This window comes from Gobio gobio (genome assembly GCF_949357685.1).
Source record: "Gobio gobio genome assembly, chromosome: 10".
NCBI lineage: Eukaryota > Metazoa > Chordata > Actinopteri > Cypriniformes > Gobionidae > Gobio > Gobio gobio.
Window position 1 is genome coordinate 23,793,984 of NC_137116.1, and position 19,116 is coordinate 23,813,099.

At 39.1% G+C, this 19,116-nt stretch overlaps 1 protein-coding gene across 1 annotated transcript in view; it reads left to right on the forward strand.

The window, feature by feature from the left end:
* The window catches only part of LOC307133138 (glycerol-3-phosphate acyltransferase 4-like), a 38,299-nt gene that overhangs the window by 10,518 nt on the left and 8,665 nt on the right, over positions 1-19,116 (forward strand). Inside the window, exons 5-10 of the mRNA XM_079827968.1 lie at positions 1,690-1,764; positions 1,931-2,020; positions 8,455-8,548; positions 8,620-8,735; positions 9,758-9,813; positions 15,858-15,943. Coding sequence (XP_079684094.1) covers positions 1,690-1,764; positions 1,931-2,020; positions 8,455-8,548; positions 8,620-8,735; positions 9,758-9,813; positions 15,858-15,943 — 517 coding nt within the window. The remainder of the gene's footprint in view (positions 1-1,689; positions 1,765-1,930; positions 2,021-8,454; positions 8,549-8,619; positions 8,736-9,757; positions 9,814-15,857; positions 15,944-19,116) is intronic.

The following is a 19,116-nucleotide window of genomic DNA, read 5'->3' on the forward strand; positions in this document are numbered from 1 at the left end:
TTGCTGATGTTATAATTTGACATCATTCTAATTGGTCCATTCTGAGAAGCTTGCTCTGCTCTGGCACACAAGTCTGAATTTAGCGTCTTAAAATACAGGCTAATTCTGCTGCCCCTCAGGGCCATATGGAGCTTCTGTAGGATTAATGTCAGTCAGGTCAATGACCTTAGCCCACATTCCTTAATAGAAACTCTTCACCATCCTGTGTGCACATTTGAGATGAGGAAGATTGCCTGATATCTGAGCTCAATTTAATCAGATACGCCTACCTGGCTAATGTGGGATTAATTGAACAGCAGCATTCATTAGGTCAAAAGTTATGGTACAGCGCATCTAAGGCTGAACGATTTTGTAAAATAATCTAATTGCAAATTTATTTTTACCAATATTGCGTTTGCAATTTATATTTTGAGCTTTTTGTCTTCTGTATTATTCAAGACAAACAATAAATCATTGTGTGGTAGGGGTGGGAATCTTTAGCGATCCGATTCTGGGAGTAACGATCCGATTCCAAAACTATTCTTGATCTTTTTTTGTTTTGTTTTTGTTTTATTAATAAAACTTAAAATCTTTTTTTATTTAATCACATATGTAATTATAAGTACTTTTTAAAATAATTACACATTTAAAGAAATGTATTAAAACAATTGCATGGTAAGAATATTAAATATGTAAACTAATATAGCTTCAAAACATAAAAGTAAATAATGAAGAGGAACAAAAAAAGCTTATAACAAGCAATAAACAAAGAGTGCTTACAGTATTTTAGAGTAGCCTGGCTATCTGAACGTTTTCCATTCATCTTTAAAACTATTTGATTAAGACTGATGACATCATAGACCGTGGGAGATCTAATAAGCTGCGTTCACACTGATGTAGATCTCTTTTGAATTATAAGATGTGGTTTGTCCTGTCTGTTTAATACATTTAGTCTTGACATAATGGTCTGTATTTACATACATTTTGCGTCATAAAAGCATTTTGAGATGCAAGTACATTTTAACCACTTTAAGACAAAACAGACTGTTTTTATGAGGATATTGTGACATACTCTGTGTGTATTTGTGCATTCAAGCGCAAGAAGATGTGTACGAGAACTTAATTCTGTATCGCGCACTATATGAAAGGCTAGAGAGCTTTTGATGTGTGTGCATAGAAAATTTGCCAAAGTGAGTCATTTTTTGCGTCTTCTTGCGCTTGAAAATGGTTTGAAATCACATTTTAATGTGCACACAGGAATCAATAAGCAAAAATGAAATTTATATTTGATTCCTGACCTTAAGTATTTGATTCCAGAATTGGAATCTATTTTCAATTCCCAGCCCTATATTCCAGTCACTCTTTTTCATTCCATCAATTCCCTTTCTCTCTACTTTGTATTTCCAGTCAAAATCAAAAGGCAGAAAGTAAAAAACTTGACTTTGGTATTAAAAGCGCTTAAAAAGTGTTGCGAATTAAAAAGATGTGAACATTTTAATTAAAATGATAAAATATTAAAGTTATATACACTTGTATGAGATGAAGACAGACATGGAGCGTATCATAACCTCTTTGGCACGTTTCACAAAACCTGAGAAATCCAAACAAAACTTACTGTGCAACTTTAAGGTTTAAATGGTAAATTTAGTAAAGATTGTTCCAATGTTTGAGTAAAATGTTTGAGAAATATCTTGTTTTTTGGTTTATCAGGGTAACATTAGCAATCACAGGAGTAAGCCTATTGGTTGTCTTCACCACCATTATTGGTCTTCTGCCCAATGGGAGGTAAGAAACTGGATTAAAAAAAAGAGTTTTGTTGTCTTATACTAGTGCCGGACCAACATATCTGAGAACAATAAATTGTCAGATATTTTGAAGTTAGTAGTAAGTTAATATTCTAGACTAGAGTGTGATTTGATATGGATGTTAATGCATCCCTGTGTGTTTGCAGGGTGAAAAATTTTCTCAGTGAGACAGTGCACCTGATGTGTTACCGTATCTGTGTGAGAGCGCTGACTGCTATCATCACATACCATCACAGGTAAAAAGCAACAGATAATATGCAGGCTTCCTGGAAATCTACAACCATCCAGAGCCTTGGCATTATGCATCAATGTGCATCTGACAATCGCATGCTTGCAATTGCACACAATCATGTACAAATAAACAAACACTCACAAACAAGCAGAATCACACACTCTCAATCAGACAATTGATATTCAAACAAACACTCACACACACTCACTCATACTCTCACAATCAGATGCTCACAATCACACAAACACTCACATAAATTGCACGGTTAAAATCACACACATACATGCTCACAATCAAACTCACACATACATGCTCACAATCACACAAATACACATAATCAGGCACCGTAATCAAACACTCTCATACATGCACAATCACAGTCATACTCTCACAAGCACACAACCACAATCACAATTAGACTCTCACACAAATTCACAATAAAAAAAACACTCACAGATACGCTCACAATCACTCTCGCAATCTGACACTACAGCCTCTTTTCCACCAAACCGTTTTAGTTGCTTAAATGTTCCATTCCGTGCCAACCCTGCCTAGTCAGTACAGATATGGTTTCATTTTCCACTGCATTTTTATTTTGACTACAAATGCGTCAGTCATTGCCTTGGTAATTCAAAAGTTTACAGATGTTTGCAACTGCGTTATGGAGGATGATCAGATATTTCACAATCTCACAAATACTTACAATCACATGCTCACAATTACTCTCTCACAAATACACACACTCACCATTGCATAGCATCCGTCAATCACACACACACACACACACACACACACACACACACACACACACACACACACACACACACACACACACACACACACGCTCGCTGTCAGACACACACAATCAAACACTCACATACATGCTCACAATCACACACATACAGTACAATATAATATGACACCCATAATCAAACACTCTCCATAGCTGTCAACATTGAATATTGAAAATAAGGGAGATTTCCCGGAATCCATCCACAAAATAAGGGATTTTTTTTCATGATTCTTACCCACAAACTTAAAAAAAAGTCTAAAGAGTTTATAACTACACAAAATATTTCGATTTTGGCCGTCAGCATCCTGATCCATCATCGCACATCACACTCATCTACTCTACTCTCCTTGAAGTTTACTTCCCGCTACTTTTTCCCTCTTCCTCCCGCCCGCGGCTGCAACTGTCTTCTTCTTCTTCGATAGTAGCCTAAGCCAGTGATTCCCAACCTTTTTTCAGTCATTTTATCATACGTTACGTTAGGGGTATAACGGTACAGATTGCTCACAGTTCGGTTTGTATCACGGTTTTAGGTTCACGGTTTCGGTACTGTTCAGTATTTGCTATGTTCAGGGAAAAAAGGACTACTGTCAAATTAAAAAAAAATAATAAGAAGAACAAATCATTTAAATACAGGCAGCAGCACAAATAAATACTACTGAGCAAAGATACTAATAAAATAAACTATGCTTTTCAGGTTTTTCAGGTACGTCTAACATTAGTTTTCAGGTACAGAAATTTATCAAATGTAGAATAGCATTGCATATTTGACTGTATAAATTAAAGATTAATCCTATTAAACTTACAAAAGCTATTCAATCAAGAGCAGTGAGTGATGCCCTTGTCTTTTGTTTGACATTAAACAGACAGCTGTAAAGGCTCCTGCCCCTTTAAGACCTCGGATATGCGTCGTCTTTCCTGGACTGTATAAAGTTTACTTAAGCCATATACAGACTATGTCTGCTAGAATACTCATCAATATGGACATGTTGACATACTTTTTGCATGAGTTTGTCCGTTCAAGAGCAAGACTTGAAAGAGAACTCAATATTCACAGCGCGCACCACTTCTCATTCGCGTCTTCTGGCACTAAACCAGATAGTTGCGTGTTCTGAGTTAACACAATCAGAACGTAAAAATACGGGATATTTTACGGGGAAATACTAAACCGGGAAGACAATGGGAAAAGAGCTAAAATACGTGAGAAACCCGGAAAAAACGGGAGGGTTGACAGCTGTGCACTCTCATACATGTACAATCACACTCATACTCTCACAATAACACAATCAGACACTCACAAACACTCAGTGTAGGCCTACTCACAATTACTCTCGCAATTGGACACTAGCTATCAATCAGCCTATAACACACACAAACAGATACAATCAACCCTTTCAGAACTTTCTTTCTCAAGTACACACACTTACGAGTGCATAGCATCCGTCAATCCCACACATATCCTCAAAATCAGACACTTATATTCAAACACATACATGCACAATCATACACACGCATACTGTTACATTCACACGTTCACAGTCACTCTCACAATCAGACGTTCACAATCAAACACTCCAATAAATGTACACATACACACACTCACAATCACATGCTAACAATCATTCTCACAATCAGACATTCACAATTAAACACTCCAATAAACACACACACACACACACACACAAAATCAGAGGCTCACAATCACACATACACTCACAAACACATGCTAACAATCATTCTCACAATCAGACATTCACAATCAAACACTCCAATAAATACACACACACACACACAAAATCAGAGGCTCACAATCACATACACACTCACAAACACATGCTAACAATCATTCTCACAATCAGACATTCACAATCATACAACTTGTGTTGTGGAAAAAATAAACTTATAAAACACAAGCAAAATGTCTTTAAACGCTTTTATTCTTGTCAAGGTCAATTCGGACATATAGGTTGTCGGCAGTCAGAAAAGACAAAGTGGAAGCCTCAAACTAGTTATTTTATACTCTCATTTCAGTGGGTGAGGACTTCTAATCAATAACAAAAAACACAACAACAAACTCCTTAGTTGGTGTTATCTGCAGCTGTGTCACCTTGAAGTTTCTGAGAACTTGTACAAGGCTACAGACAATGAATACTAGTTCTATTATCAAAAAAAATGTTTATTACAGAAAACTAGAGTTCCCCTTATATTTAACAAAAACATCGTATATGAGTTTAATATCAAAAACACATTATATGGTTTGATATAGTTTATGTTCAAAATTTCCCTTACAACACACACTCACAATCAGAGGCTCACAATCACACACTCACAAACACATGCTGATAATCATTCTCACAATCAGACATTCACAATCAAAATCTCCAATAAATGCACACACACTCACAATCACACATACACACTCATAATAACATGCTAACAATCATTCTCACAATCAGACATTCACAATCAAACACTCCAATAAATGCGCACACACGCTCACAATCACACACAGTCAGGTGGTCACAATCACTTCCACGGTCAGACACTAAAAATCAGTCACATGCATGCAATCATTCAATCACACACATGCTTACAATCCAACACCTTCACAATCACACACTCACAAACACATGCTGTCAATCATTCTCACAATCAGACATTCACAATCAAACACTCCAATAAATGCACACACACTCACAATCAGAGACTCACAATCACACATACACATTCATAATAACATGCTAACAATCATTCTCACAATCAGACATTCACAATCAAACACTCCAATAAATGCGCACACACGCTCACAATCACACACTCACAAACACATGCTAACAATCATACTCACGATCTGACACTAACAATCAAACAAATACACCCATACTCTCACAATCACACACATGCACACTTAGAATCAGATGCTCATAATCAGACGCTTACAATCACACAAACTCACACACTGTCACAATCACACACAGTCAGGTGGTCACAATCACTTCCACGGTCAGACACTAAAAATCAGTCACATGCATGCAATCATTCAATCACACACATGCTTACAATCCAACACCTTCACAATCACACACTCACAAACACATGCTGTCAATCATTCTCACAATCAGACATTCACAATCAAACACTTCAATAAATGCACACACACTCACAATCAGAGACTCACAATCACACATACACATTCATAATAACATGCTAACAATCATTCTCACAATCAGACATTCACAATCAAACACTCCAATAAATGCGCACACACGCTCACAATCACACACTCACAAACACATGCTAACAATCATACTCACGATCTGACACTAACAATCAAACAAATACACCCATACTCTCACAATCACACACATGCACACTTAGAATCAGATGCTCATAATCAGACGCTTACAATCACACAAACTCACACACTGTCACAATCACACACAGTCAGGTGGTCACAATCACTTCCACAGTCAGACACTAAAAATCAGTCACATGCTTGCAATCATTCAATCACACACATGCTTACAATCCAACACCTTCACAATCATGCACTCAAATGACACTCCTGATAGCACACCTAGTCATACATTCTACTGTAAATCACATGCTCACAGTTCTCTCTGAAGTTCTTCAAACCTGTCTGACTATTCCTTGGGACACAAAAGGAAAATATTTTGGAGAATGTTCTATTCACTCTTCTCCATGTAATTATAGTGAATGAGAACTGGTTCTTGTTAACTCCCCTGGTATGTTCTGTATAGAGGGTGTGGGCATGTTTAGGTTTTAATGTCAAAACCCAGTTTCAAACAGAGATTACGGAAAATACACTGAAACTATATTGATTTTGGATTTGATTTTGGTTCATTCACACTGCCAGGGATTTTTTGAAATCTGTGCGTGCGTTCACTCACATCCCGTAAAGACGTGACGTGACATCAGGATGTGTCGTGTAATGTAAGCATCGAAAACGCTAGTGTTGTGGCACAACAGCAGAAGTGTTTGCATCACTTCCTTGACGAACACAAACTTTTTTTCTTTGTTCCTTGACGAACACAAACCTTCTTTGTTAATGTGCAACATGAACATTGATCTGCATTTAAACCCCCCGGTCAAAGAGTCGCACAATAACTACGTCATTGGATCAATCTCGGGACGTGTTTGTGTTCACACAGAAGGCACTCTATGGCGATTTACTAGGATCAAAACTCTGTGGGAAAGGTGCTAAACAGAGTGGGGTCATAGTTCATGACACCGGAAGGTAACAATGAGGTAACAGGCTTTGTGTCTTAGGCTGTGTTCACGCTTTGCACTTGGTGATGTAAGGCTTGGATGCATCTGCTCAGCCATGGAAACCCATTCCATGAAGTTCTCTACGCACTGTTCTCGAGCTAATCTAAAGGCCACACACATTTTGAAGGTCTGTGGCTATTTACTGCAGAAAGTTGGCGACTTCTGCACACTGTGCGCCTCAGCATGCGCTGACCCCGGTCTGTGATTTTACGTGGCCTACCACTTCGTGGCTGAGTTGCTGTTGTTCCCAATTGCTTCCACTTTGTTATAATACCGTGAAATATTTAGTAGTGAGGAAATTTCACAAATGGACTTATTGCACAGGTGGCAACCTATCACGGTACCACGCTTGAATTCACTGAGCTCCTGAGAGCGACCCATTCTTTCACAAATGTTTGTAGAAGCAGTCTGCATGCCTAGGTGCTTGATTTTATACACATTTGGCCATGGAAGTGATTGGAACACCTGAATTCAATGATTTGGAGGGGTGTCCCAATACTTTTGGCAATATAGTTTGTATGTGTATAGCCTATATATGATGGTATTTTGACCAGCTGGGAGCTTGTGAAGAGCTTCAAAAATGTGTAATGGAGTCAAAACAACGTCAGGAATTCCTCCGTCACACAGACAAATTATCTGCTGTGAGGAGACACAGATCTGATGCCTGTACTGAACTGTGATGGCAACATCACGACTATGACGAGAAAAAACAGGTGTGCATGAGCATTCTGTACTTTTTAGGGCCTCATCTTCCTGTTTTTGGTTCGTTTACATGTCTTTCGTCCGTGTTGCATTCATATATCATTCGAACTGCAGCAGAGTTCGTTTGGAAGTGGACCGAGGCCTATCTTTTTAGCGGTCTCTGTCCACTTGTATATTGCGCACCAGAGTTCAGATGGCAGCTTTCACTCTTATTCAAAGATCCGCACTAGCAGAGCAACTGCACCAGGGTATGTTTTAATCAAACCAACATGTCGAGTGTGAACACACCCTTAATTACAGGTCAGGTCAGCTAGATTTAGCATGTTGGCCTGAATTTGAACTTTTCTAGAGCTCTCTTTGTCTTTATCTCTGTCATTCCTGCGTCTCCTAAACGTGACCTACTGTGCATTCTTTCTTTCTTTCTCTTCTCTTCTCTGCCTAAAATGTGATAAGAATAAAGAGTATTCTTTCTCTCAAGACCTCTTCCTTGACTAGTCAAACTGGTTCCTTTAATGTGAAGATACTACGAAACTATTGGATGCCAACACAAACTCTTTACCTGTTTACTTTAACATAAACAGTGCTCTCCGTGTTTCTCCTGTAACTATTTACACTCTCTGCTCACAATCTTTTCTCTGTGTTTTTCTCTGGAACAGTGAAAATAAACCCAAGAATGGAGGCATCTGTGTTGCCAACCACACGTCACCCATTGATGTCATTATACTGGCCAGTGACGGATGCTATGCAATGGTGAGTGTGTGCATTTGTGTGTATTTGAGATAGAAGGTCAGAGGGTAAATGTGCCTGTGTGTGTTTTAAAGGTGGGTCAGATCCATGGGGGGCTGATGGGGCTCATTCAGAGGTCTATGGTGAAAGCTTGTCCACACATTTGGTTTGAACGCTTAGAAGTCAAAGATCGCCATCTAGTGGCTAAAAGGTAACACAACATCACCTGTCTAATTTATTTGGCTTTTGAACAAAAGTGCTGTGGCTAGTTCAGTTGCATAAACTCAAAATGACACGGAGAACAAAAATTACACTTTTTTTATTTAATTTTCAGAAATCTTACATCAATCTGTTGTGATAAAAAGTTATCCCTACATTTCTGCATTTTTTAAATATCTTTTGGTGATTATTTTTTCCCTCCATATTCTTTAATTGTATTGTTTTAATTGAAAATAAGCTTTTTTTTTTTTACATTTTCACAAAAAGGACCTCATTCCAGTCCGATTCTAGTGATATCATCAATAATAAATCATGCTTTCAGTCATTGAGTGTCTGCTGACCTCTTGTGGAAAGAAATTATATTAATCTGCATTTTATAAATAGTGCCACTACAGGAGAGCGGCCTATAGTTTCTCTATTGAGATTATATTTAGAGCAAATAAACTGGTATATGAGAACATAACTCCTATTTTAAAATTTCTATGCATTCAGAGATATATTTAGACATTAGAAAATCAATCATTTGAAAAAAATTGTTTTAATTAATTGTATGTATTTCTATGTGTGTGGTGTACGTGTGTGTGTGTGTGTGTGTGTGTGTGTGTGTGTGTGTGTGTGTTTGTGTATGTTTGTGAGTGTGTTCTGAATTGGGGATTTTCTATAGTCTCATTCTTTAGAGATTGTATATGACCAAATTGACCTGTGAGGGAAGGATTTGTTACTATTTTCATTTACAACTACAATTTTTTGTGTGTATTCCCATTTCAAGTGTGAAAGTTTGAAACAAGCTCTTAGACCACTGATGAACACATGATTCTTAAATTCAAAATAAAATAATTTTGTGTCAAAATGACCCAATGAGAGGAGTAGGGTTAATATAGTTTTTAAGTTTATGCAACTGGCGCCTGGATTCAGTTAACATTATTAGTGCAAATAGCTCACTGGATCTTGTTGTTTTTATAACTCACTTATTTATTGTTGTTGTCATCATTAATCAAATGGGTTGTATTTCAGGTTGAGTGATCATGTAAAAGACAAAAGCAAACTGCCGATCCTCATATTCCCTGAAGGTAAGTCGAACTCATTCTCAGAAAAGATTATTGAAGTGAAAGGGAAACTAGATGAGTCTACTCATTTTTGTTCCTACATACACTTCCATTTAAAACTTTGGGGTTGGTAAGATCTTAAGATTGCTCTGCATTTATTTAATCAAAATTACTGCAAAAACTATTAAAAAAATATTTATATTATAGCAACTCAAAATAACTTAGTTGCTGTTTAGTTTCTAATAGTTTTTTTTATCTTTGAATATATTTAAAAATGTTTTATATATATATATATATATATATATATATATAATTTTTTGTTTAACTTAATTAGCCCAAACTATTGAACGGTAGTGTGTACAATTAGGGTGACCAGATTTCTCAGAGTGGAATATGGGACAAATGACAACAAAATAATTCAGTTTTCACACAATATTACTTGTTCCCTTTCGAAAAGGAACTCGCACTTCATCCTGAGACACTATGGGGAAACACCTCGGTATCTGAAGCAACTGTAAAAACACGGCAATCATATTGGCCGGCGACAGCCTATGACATCATGCTAGTGCAACCAGGAAGTATATAAGGGGCATCTAGAGAATATGTCATCCTCTTTTGTTTGAAACAATCTTGTTTGTCTATTTTCCTGAGGAAAGAGGGACAGGCATCTGTACTCAGCGGCTTGGGTCTCAGATGAAGCTTGTTGAAGAGTTAGAGAGAAGTGTTATCTCTTTTGCTCTTCAGCGGCTGTAAGAAGTGAGAGACAGTTGCCATCAAGCCAGGAAGAGCAGGAGATGGCTGTCAAGGGTGAAGAAGGCAAGACATCTGAGCCCTCACAGCCGCCCTGCCTCGCCTATGATGACTTTAATCCCCCCCCACAGGCATTCAAAATATCAGGCTTGAGGTTGGGCCAATGATGAGTTTGTTCCATCATTTGAACCCTTCTGTGGGTCCGGCGCCGGGCTTGGTAGTGAGTGCATCCTTTCAGGCTATAAGAGTATGGCATTTACATTAAGGTCTCCGCTATTTGAAGTCTCAGGTTGAGCTTTATAGGTCGCCTCACCATTGGTGGAGAGCCGTTATAAAATCAATGACCTCAGCTCCCTATAGAAAGGAATAAAGGGGGCGTTTTGTCATTTATTTTATAAAGTATTATATAGGGGTATTTAGACTGAGGCCCTGGAGATCCCATTATTGGGGAAGATTATCATGACACCCTTAGTATGTACCTCCTCTCCTCTGAGAGTAGTTTTTGCAAAGGTTTTTATATAGTAGGTATTTATATAGTAGTGAGTGGTCTGGCCAAATTAGAGAGTCGTTTTGCTAAGGCTGCCGCTCTTTTGAGCTACCAGATAGTTGATGTTTCAAAGTATTTGGCCCCTAGGGCCGCCTTAATAATCATTCTGTGGTGTGTAAGCTGGTTTCCTCATGAGAATCATTCTGTTGAAGCTGTTGATCTATCAAGCTCCAGGCAAGTTCACGATTTCAAGTGTATGGCTCTCTGTGAGGCCTTCTTGATAACCTCCCTAGGCTGAGTGAAGTGGTTTCCTCTCACTGAGAGAGTAAAAAGCACTACACTGAAGCCTTCGCTCCCCTGAGATCCAGATAGATCATGACTTCAGGTGTTGGCCCATTGTGGGTGGCCTTGACAATCACCCTGTGGTGAGTGAGCTGGCTTCCTCTCAGCCGAGAGTCAATATGTTGAAGCTGCTGCTCCACTGAGCTCCAGGCAAATGATGTTCGAGGCATTGGCCGGTTGTGAGGCCGCCTTGACTGTAACCATGTGGTGAGTAACACCCCTTTTCCACCAAGGCAGTGCTGGTGCTAGTTCGGAGCCAGAGCATAGTTTCAAATCGGTTCTTTGTGTTTCCACACCCAAAGCACCAGCTCTGAGCCAGGAAAAGTGGTTCTTAAGTAGCACCAAAACATTGCTGGACTAGAAGTAAGAACCGATTACGTCAGGTGCTGGGGGCGGGGTCAACAAGACGAACACAAACTTGAGATCCGCAATTTTTGAAATAGCAGCTAATGGAGTTAACAGCTGCTGCTCGTTTGTAATCTCCGTCTATACAAATTACGGCGAACTGCATGAATGCGTTGGATTCGCTGTGTTTTCGTTGTGTTTTAATGCCGATGTAGGAGCGTAAAGCCATGTGAATCAATAGTTACGCAACGTTTGCATTGTTGATGGAAGGCTTGTTCGCAGCGGTGCTGTGCAGACCAATCGCCGTATGACAACGAGTCCAGCGAGAGCATACGACTCCTTATGCTTTTGATTCACTCACGCATTTTTTTAATATCATACGTGGATCGGTCTGCGCAGCGCCGATGCATCTCGAACAAGCCTGGTGTGTTTGTGTTTCCCGCTGCCTCGCTAGAGTTGCTTAGAAAGATGAGACGTATACAGTGACGTAAGATCTGGCTCTGTTGTGGCTCTCAGCATGTGGAAAAGCAAACAGTTCTTAGAAGGCTCCTCAGTTGTACCAACTATGAACTGGGACTAGCACTGGCTCTGAACTAGCACCCGGTTCATTCTGGTGGAAAAGGGGTATAAGTGGACTTCCTCTCATTTAGAGAGTCATTATGTTGAAGCCACCACTCCACTCACTGACCTCCAGGAAGGTCATGAATGCATGTATGCTGGCCCTCCCATATTTGGGCCGGCCCGATATTCGGCCTAGGCTTAGTACTTCAGGAATACGTCTCAAGACAGAGGCAGTTTTTGCTGTAGTATCTCTGCCTCCTAGCCAACAGTAGCTCAGAGTAGGCTACTCCTAAAGGAGATACTCTCCAGCCCAAGACTGATAGCTAGTGATCCTGGTATGCCTCCTCTCACTGTGAGAGTCGTCAGGTCGGGGGCCTGCCTTCTGTATTAGGCTAATAATGCGAGTTGCAGGCCTTCAGCTTCCTCAATCTGCCTCGGTTGAGCTGGACTCCTCTTGTTACTAGAGTAAAAAGCTATATGCTGAGCTACAGTTCCCTAGTGGTGTTAGGCACAGACAAATAGCCTGGCATCGCAGGCTACTTCTGAGAAAACCTCCCAATTGGATGTCCTCTGGGCATTGTTAGGCTTCCTCTTGCTTCGAGAGTGAAGAGCACTATGCTGAAGCCTCAGCTCTCTAGAGCTCTGGTTAGTAGCATTATCTAGCTTGTGGCCTTTCAGAGCAGGCTCTTCTGTGAAAGCTCCTTGATTTTAACCATCAAGTCGTTGGGTTGAGTGTCTTAGGCCTCTTCCGTGGAATTTCATCCCATTGAGGCCTCCACTCCTCCAGAGCTTAGCTCATACAGCAACCTGTCTTGGAACAAGATGCATTGTTTGTTCAGGCCTCCACCCTTGGGCTTTGTCTTTGTCAAGCTGATATTTGCTCCCCTTGTTCAGGGTCCTCTAAGAGTGCTTTGCTCCCAGAGCTCTGCGCCCCTTGTGTCAGACACCAATTATGCTCAGATTGAGCAGCTTCACAGGAGCCTCCATGACTATGGCACCAGGGGCCTCATTTATAAACGTTGCGTACGCACAAAAGAAGGCGTACGCCGCTCTCTACGCAATAATTGGTATTTATAAAAAGCAAACTTGACGGGAAAATGTGCGGTCCTTCACGCAAGCTCTGACCCAGGCGTACGCACAAAAACGGATGAAATGAGAAATGGCGACACCGTCGGCAGATGGAAGAAACACGTGAAAGTGTGTGAAACTGTAGACCGTTGTGTAAAAGAAATGGCAATAGGCTATGCCTCTCATAAATAACTTGAAGACTTCACAAAACAAGTATTACAATTAACAGCCTACACGAACACCCGTTTGATCGATCTGCAGTGTAAAACAAACTAAATCAAACGAAAATTACAACAGAAATGCAAAAAAAAAAAAAGGGAAATATGTTCTGCAACAATATTGGCATGTTATGCAATTCATCCTCATATATAATATGGTAAACAGAACGAAATAATGTACAAATCTGATATTCTCGTCAATGTGTCCGTCTGGCGGAGCAGATATAGATGCAATTAGATAGACAGATAGATAGATTTAGGGAGATAGATAAATAGATAAATAGATAGATAGATGTATTAATGGTCCACTGGGGAAAGTTGTTTTCATAGTAAAAATTTCTTCATCAGCTACGGAATCATGGTATTCATGCAAATGCCTTTAGTTTGTTTTATTTTCGATAAAATAACTGACGTATGTCTCAACCATTCAGAAAGCTGCAAGAAATTACATTTGCACTGAACTATTTCCCATTTCCACGTAGATAATAGGGATAGGGAGGGATTCCCCAATAATTGCCGCCAGTCTCTCATCAAGAGGGGTCAGCTCCGGTGTCCCCTTTCCCCCACCCGTGGCAGACACACTCTGGCGATGCAGCGCCAGACTTTGATGTCCGACCATTTCTTTTTTTTTTTGGCCACGGTCCGAGGTTGTGAGGCTACAGCATTTACGGCGTCTGCAACCTTTTGCATTTCAAGTGCCTTTTTGGCATTAGTAATGGCCACACTGTGCCCTCCAAAAAATATTTTTCTCCTCTTTTCCACCTCGCCAACGATAATTTCTACTTCACATTGAGTGAAGTTACGTTTTTTTGATTTCCTCTCTGTATTTGCCATGATTTCGCAATCGATGAATATTAATTTGTGGGCGTTTCACGGACTATTTATGGGCAACTATGGGCGTGACATGAAGCCGCAAAAGCTGCGCTACATTTAGAATTGATTGTGATTTATTAAGGGAAAACTGCGTAGGATGTGCGTGCGCACGGTTTTATAAATCCGAATATTTCTGTGCGTACGCACGTCCTATGTTTCATCCGTACGCCACTTCTGACGCAAATCCTACGCAAAGTTTTATAAATGAGGCCCCAGAGCTTGGTTGATGCTCTGCTTGGTCAAGCCTAGGTAGTACTACCCTCGTTTCAGAGGGTCATTCTGTAGAGTACTTCGCTCCCTGTGTTTGGTCAGAAGGGCGAAGGACTCCCATGAGACTTCCCTGGTAGATCAGCTTTTCTAGAGCTGTAGGTATTCCCTCATTTGAGAGGATCATCCTATTGAGAAACTCGCTCCCTGAGTTTGGTCTGAAAGGTCAAGAGATTATTATGAACGCCCTTGGTAGATCACCTCCTGTTAGAGCTGGAGGTACTCTCATTAGGGACCCAATGTAGAGCACCAAGCCTCCGTAGTGCTTTGAAAGAAGTAGGTCTTCTGTAGGTCCCTGGTGGAGCAGAGTAACTCCCCTCATTTGTAAGGGTTTGGAAAGCGATATGCTGAGTCCTGCTCCCCAGGATGCCTGTCTCTTTGTCCGGTGTGTGAGCTGGGTACTGCATTTTCTGCAGTCCCTTCTGGTTACCACTCATGAGGTAAGTAATGATAAGAGGCTCCATTTAGGAAACAGACAAGTTGTTGGCTAGATTAGGTCACAATTCAGACCGGGTCAGCTTCACTGGTGGCTCTGGGAGTTGACACAATGTCTCCTATAAATGACTGGCCAGGGCTCCTTTTGGTCCCTTGGCCATACTCCCTTAAAGGAACCCCTTCCTAGTGAAGATGCTGGTTCCAAGCCTTTGAGCAGCCTTTGACAAGTCCTTCTGTTACTTTACGGAGACACTTCCTCACTGAGGCTTGATAACTCGGGCAGTGACCTTAGGGAGTACTCTCACTGACAGTCTAGTGTGTGACCAGAAGGGGTGAGTGGTGTTGAAACTGACATTATTTGTGCATAGTCACAGCCATTTCTTGGCATGCACTCCCCTCAGCATGGAGGCGTGGGTATTTCGTTCTCAGAATGCAGTGTGAGTTCCCTTTGGAAAGGGAACGTCTAGGGCTACGACTATAATTCTGGTTCCCTGAGAACAGGGAACAAGACTCTGCATCTCATTGCCATGCCTCCGGGCTGCCTGTTCAGAAATGTTTTTGGGTATAGAAAATATTCTTATCTTTTTTCTTAAGTTTGAAAATGAGAAGAAAATGGCAGTTAAGAAGAATTTTATTCTTAAGAGTGTTTTGTGAATCCAGGCCCTGGTTTTTAATATGGCCTTCTGTTTGTTTCATCTGTTCATCATATAATTTGTGTCTAGGTACCTGCATTAATAACACATCAGTAATGATGTTCAAGAAAGGAAGCTTTGAAATTGGCTCGACTGTCTACCCCGTTGCCATAAAGGTCAGAAAATCTCACTTCTCTAACAAAGAGGTCATTAGGGATGTGAACAGATCTTGAAACTTAAGTATTAAACTTTGATACATAAGTCGTCCTGGGTTGTTTGTGCAGGGTTTTACTACATTGAAAATATTTTGATGAATTTTTGTGATGATATCTACTGTTCTTCAGGATGATTTAAAATATTCCTGTAAGTGTTTGTGTAAGCACGCTGTGAAGAGCATCAAAGGTTTCTATTTACAACGTGTTCACAGACCTATCTGTTGAGCATGTGGCAAATCAGATGCGTTTAAGTTAGTCAGAATCGAGAAGGGTATAGCTGCAGCCTGGAGATCTTCAAATGGAAGTGGGAGCTCCAAAATAGGGCGTGGCTTCCTCCCATTGACAGGCACATGACACGCATGCAATGTTTAATTTACAAACATTTATTTTGAAATGTAAGTCAATGACAATTGGATGAAGCCAGAGCCAATAGCGAAAGTCTTTGCCCTTGGAGACCCCGCCCCCTTTTGGAGGTTCTGCCCACTTTTGGAGTTTACGCCACATTTTGGAGCTCTCCTGTCTGCAGTTATACCCACTTGGCTTTGTGTGCCTTGCTTTGTAATTGACAGCTTCAGTGATTATAATGTCTGCGATTTTTATAATGCCTTTGCTCACTTTCTGTATATAATATATATTTTTCACTACACATTATAAAGATTCTTGATTGACAACTGTATTTAAATGCAATGGACAATCTGAGACTGTATGTCAAATGATCTGTGCATTACGTCTCGGAGTGTAAATGCAAAATAACAGACACTTTTTGCGTAATGTGTTTGTTGTTCGTTTTATTACGAACATTTCAAATCATTCACTCAGTGACTTTTACATGTACATTTACAGATTTAAAAAATAGTTCTAAGCATTTTGTTTTATGATCTCTACTTCCGATGATTATTTTTTATTTAATCAAAAAATAGGATAAGTTAAAATGACAAATTATTTCTTTTAGGGCTAGGTAAAAAATATTGACTTCTCATTTTTACCGACCGATATCGATTCTTCGATCCCAAGAATCAATTAGTCATCCTGTTTTCAGTTGATGAATGAACGGGAAATTGTAGCGCGCCTCCCATCCAATAAATCACAATAATCTTTGTGCTTTGTTACTATTGATATGAAACAAAGTCTCAGATTAACAAATTACGTCCAATTTATTACGAAATTCAAACAAAATAAAGGTTATTGCTTTTACTTGGGTTTTATGCCAAGTTGTATATTTATATTATATCAAAACAATGGCATTAAGCGATTAATAACTTATTGTTGTGCAAAACAAACTAATAAAATAACAACATAAGACAAGAAATTAGTCAAATGTTAAAATAAACTTTTTTAATGTAGGCCTATACCAGCAATATAACAGGCCTATAAAATGTATTTCCAGTCAGTCTAATGTCTAACAGGTGAGATAAATATTATTCATAAATTAAAATGAATGCAGTCAAATGTAAAATATAATCATTTAAGTTTTTTTTGATGAAGACAATGTGCTATTTTATTAAATAAAGCTAATAAATGTATCCATCAATAGCAATGAGTTGTATTCCTGTTTTCTTGACAGTATTGTTAAAAATATCACATCAGCAGCCGACAAGTCTGTAATCCTTTTGTCACGCAAATCTATTTTTCTGCATGTTATACAAACCAACAAACTACATAATAGCGCAAAAGACGGGGACTTTGAGCGCATAATCGTTCTGCCAGTTTCACTTTCACTGTAACTTTTTCTAACTTCAGTTGTTCTCGGAGCAGCCTCAACTCTGATTGGTTCTGTTCACTAATTAACCATCAGACTACACCATTTGTAGGGAGGGGGGAGAGAAGAAATTTGGAAAACTTCATTAACTAGCCTAAATCGCATGTTTTTGCATGTTTAATTTAACTCTCAGGCATACAAATGAATATATTATAATGATTCATAAGAGTAGGGGAATATCTAGTATAACTACTGGATTTAGTGGGCCCCCTGGGCAGTGGGGGCCCCTATAATTGTCACCACCTTTAATCCCACTTGCGACGACCCTGCTTGTAATCAATCACATCAACGTGTGGGCGGCCCTTAGCATATCATCATTACTATGCTGCGAAGCAGGTTAAACCGTGTACTAATCACTAATCCAATCTTCAGTGTCACATGATCCTTCAGAAATCATTCTAATATGATGATTTTTCTACTCATTTATGATTATTATCAATGTAAAACATATTTTTAGGATTCTTTGATGAATGGAAAATTAAAAAGAACGGTATTTATCTGAAATAGAAAGCTTTTACAACATTGTACTACCATTCAAAAGTTTTGGGTCAGTAATTTGTTTTATATTTGGGAAATAACTTATTAACTCATTAACTCATTAAACTGATGAAAAGTGACAGTAAAGACATGTATAATGTTTTAAAAGATTCTATTTTAAAATAAATGCGGTTCATTTGAACTTTCTATTCATCAAAGAATCCTGAAAAAAAATGTTTTACACAACTGTTTTCAACATCGATAAAAATCATAAATGTTTGTTGAGCACCAAATCATCATATTAGAATGATTTCTGAAGGATCATGTGACACTGAAGACTGGAGTAGTGATACTGAAAATTCAGCTTTGCATCACAGAAATAAATTACATTTTAAAATATATTCAAATAGAAAACAGTTTTTACATTTTAATAATATTTCATAATCCTGACAAATGTCTCGATTATACAACATCTGAACAATGTCTTGAGGTGTCGTAACCGTTGTATAAGCAGAATAATGGACGATCCATTGAATTATTAGAAAATAATGCACACCAGAGGTGTAACAGCCACACATAATTCAGCTTTCGGAAATGTCATAATTCCCACTTCAGAGGTCGTGATTATGAGCTTGTTAAGTGCTTTGGTGTCAAAATGAACAGGAATCATGGAGGACACAGGTTTATTTTTGCTTATTTATTGGGAAAATCTTATTAAAACAAATTATATGTAGTGTCACATGCACTGGCCACCATATAAACATTCACAATGCTATCTGACGATTCTGTAATTTCGGTCAAATGCAGGCTATTTTCGCTGTGTATCAAAAAAAATAATCAAAATTATTTCCGAACTTCCCAGTGGTAAACACGACATCAGAGGGCGTTCATGTGCAAT